At 39.3% G+C, this 7,345-nt stretch overlaps 1 protein-coding gene across 1 annotated transcript; it reads right to left on the reverse strand.

Moving 5' to 3' along the window:
* Positions 1-477: 477 nt before the first annotated feature.
* Positions 478-6,152, reverse strand: LOC119040551 (olfactory receptor 18). Its single transcript, XM_037133577.2, has 2 exons — positions 6,032-6,152; positions 478-1,403 (listed from the first exon to the last, which is right to left on the reverse strand). Exons 1-2 carry the CDS (start codon positions 6,150-6,152, stop codon positions 478-480), a joined length of 1,047 nt encoding a protein of 348 aa, XP_036989472.2.
* Between the last annotated feature and the right edge of the window lie 1,193 nt (positions 6,153-7,345).

A 7,345-nucleotide genomic window follows, 5' to 3' on the forward strand; every position in this document is an offset into this window, starting at 1 on the left:
CAGTATTAATGCCATCACATTTCAATTTCAAAATATGTTGGTGTGGAAAAGAAATTAAATACTCTATCTTCTCAAGCGACTGACCATGATCATGAAGGAGCAAAAATATAGAAAAATTTAGAAGAATCATGGGGAAATTGTACAAAGAATAAACACCACACAGGAGGGAGCTGTGATATTTTGTAATGACACAATCACAACAATTAGGACCAAGAATCCTGGGTAATGCACAGGAAAGCGAGATGGGTATACTGACAGGCTGTGCATTATCCGGGGGGAACTCTCCCTGAAGTACAGAGCCCAAACAACCTCTGAATCCATTACAACTATGCTAAGAGGGAAAATTGTGTAGACAGAGAGCAGCTCCATACGGGTGCAAATACACCATGAGACTGTGGATTCAGAATTCTTATTGTACATGTTTGACTTTGCTAGTATTTCCAGTCTATGAGCAAAAAAAAATCCATAGGTATAAAACTAGGTTATCCTTCTGATCACCCTCCATAGGGCACTCTTGATGTCCCTGTTCCTCAGGCAGTAGATGAAGGGGTTCAGCATGGGGGTGACAACAGTGTACATCACCGAGGCCACTGCACCCTTCCTCAGGGAGGATGACACGGTGGAACTGAGGTACACACCAAGGCCTGTTCCATAAAATAAGCAAACAACTGACAGATGAGAGCCACAGGTGGAGAAGGCCTTATACTTCCCCCCTGATGATGGGACTCTCAGAATGGAGGAAACAATTCGAGTGTAAGAAAACAGGATCCCAGAGAGTGGAACACCACCAATGAGAGCACCAAAAAAATGGATCAATATGTTATTAGTGGAGGTGTCAGAACAGGCAAGTTTGAGGAGTTGAGAAGCATCACAAAAGAAATGAGGAATTTCCACATAGGCACAGAAGGTAAGTTGTGATACCATTAAGTAGTGCAGCTGGGAGACCAAAAAGCTGGTGAAAAATGATAGGAGGACACACAAGCCACAGAGGCGGGGGTTCATGATCACCAGGTAGTGTAGAGGCTGACAAATGGCCACCAAGCGGTCATAGGCCATCACAGCCAGAAGTAGACTCTCCAAACATGCAAACAGAGAAAAAAATGTGACCTGAGTTAGGCAGCCTGCATAGGTGATTGACTTGCTGTATGTCTGGAGGTTCACCAGCATCTTGGGGACTGTAGTGCTGCTGAAACTGATGTCAGTCAGGGACAAATTGGAAAGGAAGAAGTACATAGGTGTGTGGAGGTGGGAGTCAGAACTGACAGCCAGGATGATGAGCAGGTTCCCCAGCATGGTCACCAAGTACATGGCCAAGAACAGCCCAAACAGAAGAGGCTGCAGCTCTGGATCATCTGACAGTCCCAGGAGGGAGAATTCAGAGTTACCTGTTCGATTCTGTTGTACTATTCAGAGAGGACACAGTTTGAAAAAGAAGAGAGTGTTGAATAATTAAAACAAGTGTAGACACATCCAGTTTTTGCATTCAAGGAATTCACAAAAAAAGGAATCACACTTGAGCTTCAGGACCATACACCACCCACCATCACCCCTTAATCTTCGGCAACATTTCTCAGTTGTGAACTCTTTTAGAAGTATTTCTTAATGGATGTCTGGGCTATTCCCCTGTTTCCATAAATACCCACTGTAGAGACCCTGGCTCAAAGAATATTAGAGAGGAAAGGACTCTTGAGATAAAAAAAACTTCATAAACAGAGAAAGATATCAGCCTTGTACTTTGGAAGTAAAACTATTGACTGGGCCCTGGCTTGTGTGGCTCAGTGGATTGAGTGCCGGACTGTGAAACAGGGGTTGTCAGTTCAATTCCCAGTCAGGGCACATGCCTGGGTTGCAGGCCAGGTTCCCCAGTGTGGGGAGAGCAAGAGGCAACCACACATTGATGTTTTTCTATCTGTCTTTCTCCCTCCCTTCCACTCTGTCTAAAAATAAATAAATAAATTATATACATATATATATATATATATATATATATATATATATATATATATATATAATGGGACATATTGTTTTCTAAGAATAAATCTTAATTGGAAACCACTAAGAAGCAGCTGAATGTACTTTATTTCACTTAGATGCAGTGCCAGAATTCTCTTAATTTGGAATATAGTATTGAAGAGCTAAAACCACATTAATTGTATTCTATCTTCAAATAAAATGTTCATAAGCAGATAGACTTTTGTATGGCAATTATCTTCAAGGGTTTTCATCTTTACTTGGATCTACGACATCCATCTTCCATGCAGATAAGTGTTCACTCAAATATGTGGGTTGTCTTGTCAAAGTCAGTCCTTCAACTGTAACTCAAATATGTCTAATTTTGGCCTTAGTGGACTTCGTGTTTTGCAAAATATGTCTTTGTTAAATGCACAGAATTATACAGCATCCCTGATCTCAAAGATGGTGGTAGTTTACAGTGCACCAGTGATTAAATAATAATTCATGTTCATGATCACTCTGTACCCACTTTTCTTCTGTAAAAACTTATTTTCTGTCAGTGATACACAATCTCAGAGTAACATCTGTGCTTCAGTTTGTACTTTCCTGTTTTTGTTCATTGTGGCTAGGTAAAACTTACATTTCTCTGTAACCACAAACATTTGTGAAGTGTTGAGTTCTTATCAAATCCAACCCTCTAACAAATGGTTGGGAAACTGAGGACAAAGCCAGGCCTCAAACCATATGCTGGCTTTCTTATGCCAGCCTAAGTCATTTCAAGTCAATTCTTCCTGAGAGAGGGATTGCATTTCTCCTCAGTTCAGCTCCCTAAATGCTACTCAGGTCATTTCTCCTGACAGGTCAAAACATGATGAATTACTGAAGCATTACATTGTCAACATATTTCTTCCTTTGTGTGACATTCTAGATTCCTATGGATATAGCTGGTCATTTCTAATTTGTAAATACTACCTACATTTATATAAACTATATCATAACTATTTCGCATCAAAAGTGATATAGCTTGGGAAAATCAAAAGAGAAAAAACAAAGACTAATATTACCACATTTTGGGAGTTTGTTCATATGTAAAATAGGTATACTAATTGAACTGACATTATAGTGTTGTTGTAAGAAATAAAGTTAAATTTTTTCCATTTTCTAAACTTCATTATTGTTCAAGTACAGTTGTCTGACTTTTCTTCCCCCACTCCCCCCAACCCCAACCATCCTTACCTTCCTCCCCTGACTCTACCCACCCTTGGTTAATAAAATTATATAAACATAAAATAGTTAAACGGTGGTTATCAATGCTGGTTGATATTATAATTACCTATCCATCTTTTAAAATTTAGAGAGAAGTGATATGAGCCAGTCAGAGAAACACAAGTACCATATGATTTCATTTATATGTAGAATCAAATGAACAAACCGAACTAACAAGCAAAATAGAGACGGACTCATAGATAGAGAACAGGCTGGCAGCTCTGGGAGTGGAGGACTTAGGGGAGGGGGAATTGAGCAAAAAAGAAAGAGAGAGAAAGAACTTATGGACACAGACAACAGTGTGGTCATTGTGGTGGGGATGAGTCAGTGTAGGTAGTAGGAGGTTTAGGGGAGATAAATGGCAACAGAAAGAATATGATAAAAATAATAATTAAAAAATTTAGTGATGGGCTGGCCATAAACTAGAACCAGTTAAATCAGAAATTCCACACATAAGTCCTTTTTGCATACTATCATAAAGCTAGAGCAGATGACCATTGTCAGACAATAAATGTATTAATGTTATCAGTTCTTTTCAAAACCATTTTAATTACTACCCATATTAAAATATAAATATTTAATAATGCATGCTGTAGAAATTATATTGATTTTTATTGTCGTTCAATTACAGTTGTCCCCATAGACCCTGCCTACCCACCCCTGCCTCCCACATTCAATCCTCCCACCTGCCCTTGCCTTTGTCCATGGGCTCTTTATACACTTATTATTGATAAAACTTGAGGTTTTTTCCTATCCCTGCATGATCTTCTCCTGTGCTTCAGTTGTCCAAAAGCAGAAACTGTCATGAATCTAGTGGATGCATTTTCCTTTCAATATTTTCATATTGATAATGATTTATTTATTTTTATCAGTTTTCCTAAAAACTAGCCTAAATACTTACATGCTACAATATGGTTCCCTGAGTTCTCATTTACCATAGCTTTGCATTTTAAGTCTCTCTGTGAAATACATACATTTATTTCAGCACTTTATTTCTTAAAGATCATATTTATTTATTTTTAGAGAGAGAGGAAGGGAGGAAGGAATACCTCAATGTGTGGTTGCCTCTCACGAACCCCCAACTGGAGACTTGGCCCACAACTTAGGCATGTGTCCTTACTGGAAATCAAACCAGTGATCCTTCAGTTCACAGGCCGGCAGTCAATCCACTGAGCCATACCAGCCAGGGCATATTTCAGGACTTTAAATGATGCACAGCATTGCCTGTGCGGTAAACTTTATTTTATTCTTTTTTTATGTTGTTTTTATTATGTTACTGTTGTTTAATTACAGTGGTCTGCGTTTACCACCCACTACTCCTCCCCCACCCCAACCAAATCCTCCTCCCTTTCTTGCTTCCACCCTTTTGGTTTTGTCCATCTGTCCTTTATACTTGTTCCTGAAAACCCTTCCCCCATTCTTCAGTTTTTTGTTGTGACAGTAGTTAAGAAAATTCTTATGCCCCTTTCCACATCATATAAGTGAGAATCTTAAAGACATAAGCATAAAAGATTTGAGTTGTAAAAAAAAGTTGATATATGTACAATTTTACTATTAATTACCTATATTTATTTTCCCAATAGAAAAATGAGACAAAAATGATTGCCAAGGGATGAAATTAGCAAGTTCCCTGACGTCTGACTAGCAGTAGTCTTTTCATGGTAGAGCCACATGAAAGTTCCCATCTCATATGGGGAATGGTATCGCCATATCTCAGCTTTACAAAATGTTCTCACATATGCATTGCTATTCATACAAACCCCCAGGATCCACACATTTATTCAGTAAAGTCCCTGCAAACCTCTGGGTACATTTTGTTAATTCATGGGTGAACTCACCCATTCGCAAGAGAGGAATTGGTGGTTGAGCCCCTGTTTGCTGATCTGAGGATAAAGCAGGTTTGGAAAGAAACAATCAGTGTGAATGGGACAGAGCCCTGGGGTCAGAATCGGGGATGGAGTCCCCCAGCTGTCACCCACTCAATGTGAAGTGTGTATGATCTCTCCACCCCTCTGGGAAGGTATCTCTTTATATAGAAATGAAAGAATAACACTCACCTCTGGGAAACATATGACATCTAACAGAGGTTTGCCCTCAAGAAATGTTCAGTCATGCTTTTGAAATCAGGTTGAAATAGCAGGTTTGTTGATGAAAACAATTGTGAGAAAGGTGTAATGACATATTATTCCATCAGATAGCGGTGAAGGGAGGAAGCCTATCAAGTCCCAGGTAATTCCTTTGTGGAGTAAGTAGAAATCCTAACATATGTCTCAGTCCACATAGTAACATTGACTTTTCTTTCTCTTTTCCTTTGTTTTAATTTTTTTCTATTTATGAAAATCTCCACAGTTTTTCTTTATATTTAAGTGTTGTAAATGCTATTAAATGAACATTGATAGATTTCTTAGAAAATCAGTGCCATTGATACATGCAGGCACAGTCGTATCTCCCTTCTAGTCCTCTGAGACATTGCTGGAAGAATGAAAGCACAGGAAGAACAGCACCTGCTGTGTGGAAGCAATATTGCCTACTCTCTGTTTCTGAGATCCAAGACAGAGTCTGCTCAATATTTAACACAGATTGTTGTTGATCTCTGCTGAGCAGAATGTAGGTCCTGGGGCATCAGAAATGAATTGGACCATTGTTTCCCTCCACATATTCAGAATCTGCCTGTACAGGGATCGAAATATCTGAAACTTTCCATGTTGGTGCCCTCCCATCTGTTTGCCCCAACTCTCCTATTTGTCCTAATGATGAAAGAGAAAATGCTCCTGACAGTCCCTGCTCCATCCATCATCTCCACAGTACTCACTGGGCTGTTCTGTCTCTGCTGCAGGAGGATCAGGCAGTGATAATCCACTGCTGCTGCCCTGCATGGGCACTGAAGGTTCAGGCTCCATCCCCAGGGCTGGCAGTATGGCCAAGTTTGTCATGGGCCTCCTGATGCAGTGACGTGAGATGGGAAGACTCCAATGTGAAGCCCACTGGACTGAGATGGAGAACTTCAAGGGCTAGAGGCAAAGCTGATGATTCATTTTTGCATGGACTTGGGAGCTCAATGCTCAGAGCTCATAATTAGCCAAATCAGTCTGTGTTATCCTAGTCTCTGAGGACTTGCTATTATTAACAGAAGGGGAAAATGGAAGGTACTTCCAAGGGTTTGGCCCTTCCTTTTCCCAGGAGAAAGCTCACCTATACTCCTCACTTCCAACTTCCAAGTTGCAGGAATTTTATAAATTCAGACAAGTTTCTTTCTTCAATTAAAAAAAGCAGTGTCTGACTTGTATGTCTGCTCATTCATTGAATTGATCATTCAATGGGAAGATAATTATGTTGTCTCTACCAAGAATATGATATAAGTTCTATTTTCTCATTTAAGATTTATGCTTCTAAGGAGAAACTTTCTCTTTTTCTTCTGCAGTCTGCTTTGGGATTTTGAATGTTGTGCATTAAGAGATGTTTGTTGTTACTATTTTGAAAGGCAGCCAAAATCCTAATTTTTTCCATAAAATTTACATGTGTTATTAAATTAGAAAACCACCTACCATATTTTTTGGACTATAAGATGCACTCTCTCCCCCCAGTTTGGGAGGAATAATGGTTGTTAATGCCACTGTTGAGTTCTGTTTACATTTACATTGGTGAAGTATGTTATTTATGTTATTAAATATTTTACCACATTTCTTGCTTCAATTTTTTTTCCTTATTTGCCTCCTCTAAAACCAAGGTGCATCTTATGGTCCAAAAATATGGCCCTTTAAATATGCCAAATGGCTATTTTCATAAATCCATTTGGGGGTCTCACAGATATCTGTGCTGTAGATGTAGGGCTGCTGTCATATCAAGTCCTTTTCTTCTTTTTTTACATTGAATTTGTTGGGGTGACATTGGTTAATAAAATTATATAACTGCCAAGTGCACAATTGTATAGTACATCATTTGTATATTGTGTGTTCACCACCCCGAGTCAAGTTTCCTTCCATCCTCATTTAATCCCCTGTTCACCTCTTCTACCTCCCCCACAGCCTTTCCCTCTGGCAACCACCATACTGTTGTTTGTGTCTACATTGAATTTTCATTTTCTTTTTTTTTCCTTAATCCCATCGCCATTTAACTCTACCCTCTT

The sequence above is a fragment of the Artibeus jamaicensis genome, unplaced genomic scaffold, assembly GCF_021234435.1.
Source record: "Artibeus jamaicensis isolate MK-2021 breed Jamaican fruit bat unplaced genomic scaffold, CSHL_Jam_final scaffold_537, whole genome shotgun sequence".
In the NCBI taxonomy this organism is placed as follows: Eukaryota; Metazoa; Chordata; class Mammalia; order Chiroptera; family Phyllostomidae; genus Artibeus; species Artibeus jamaicensis.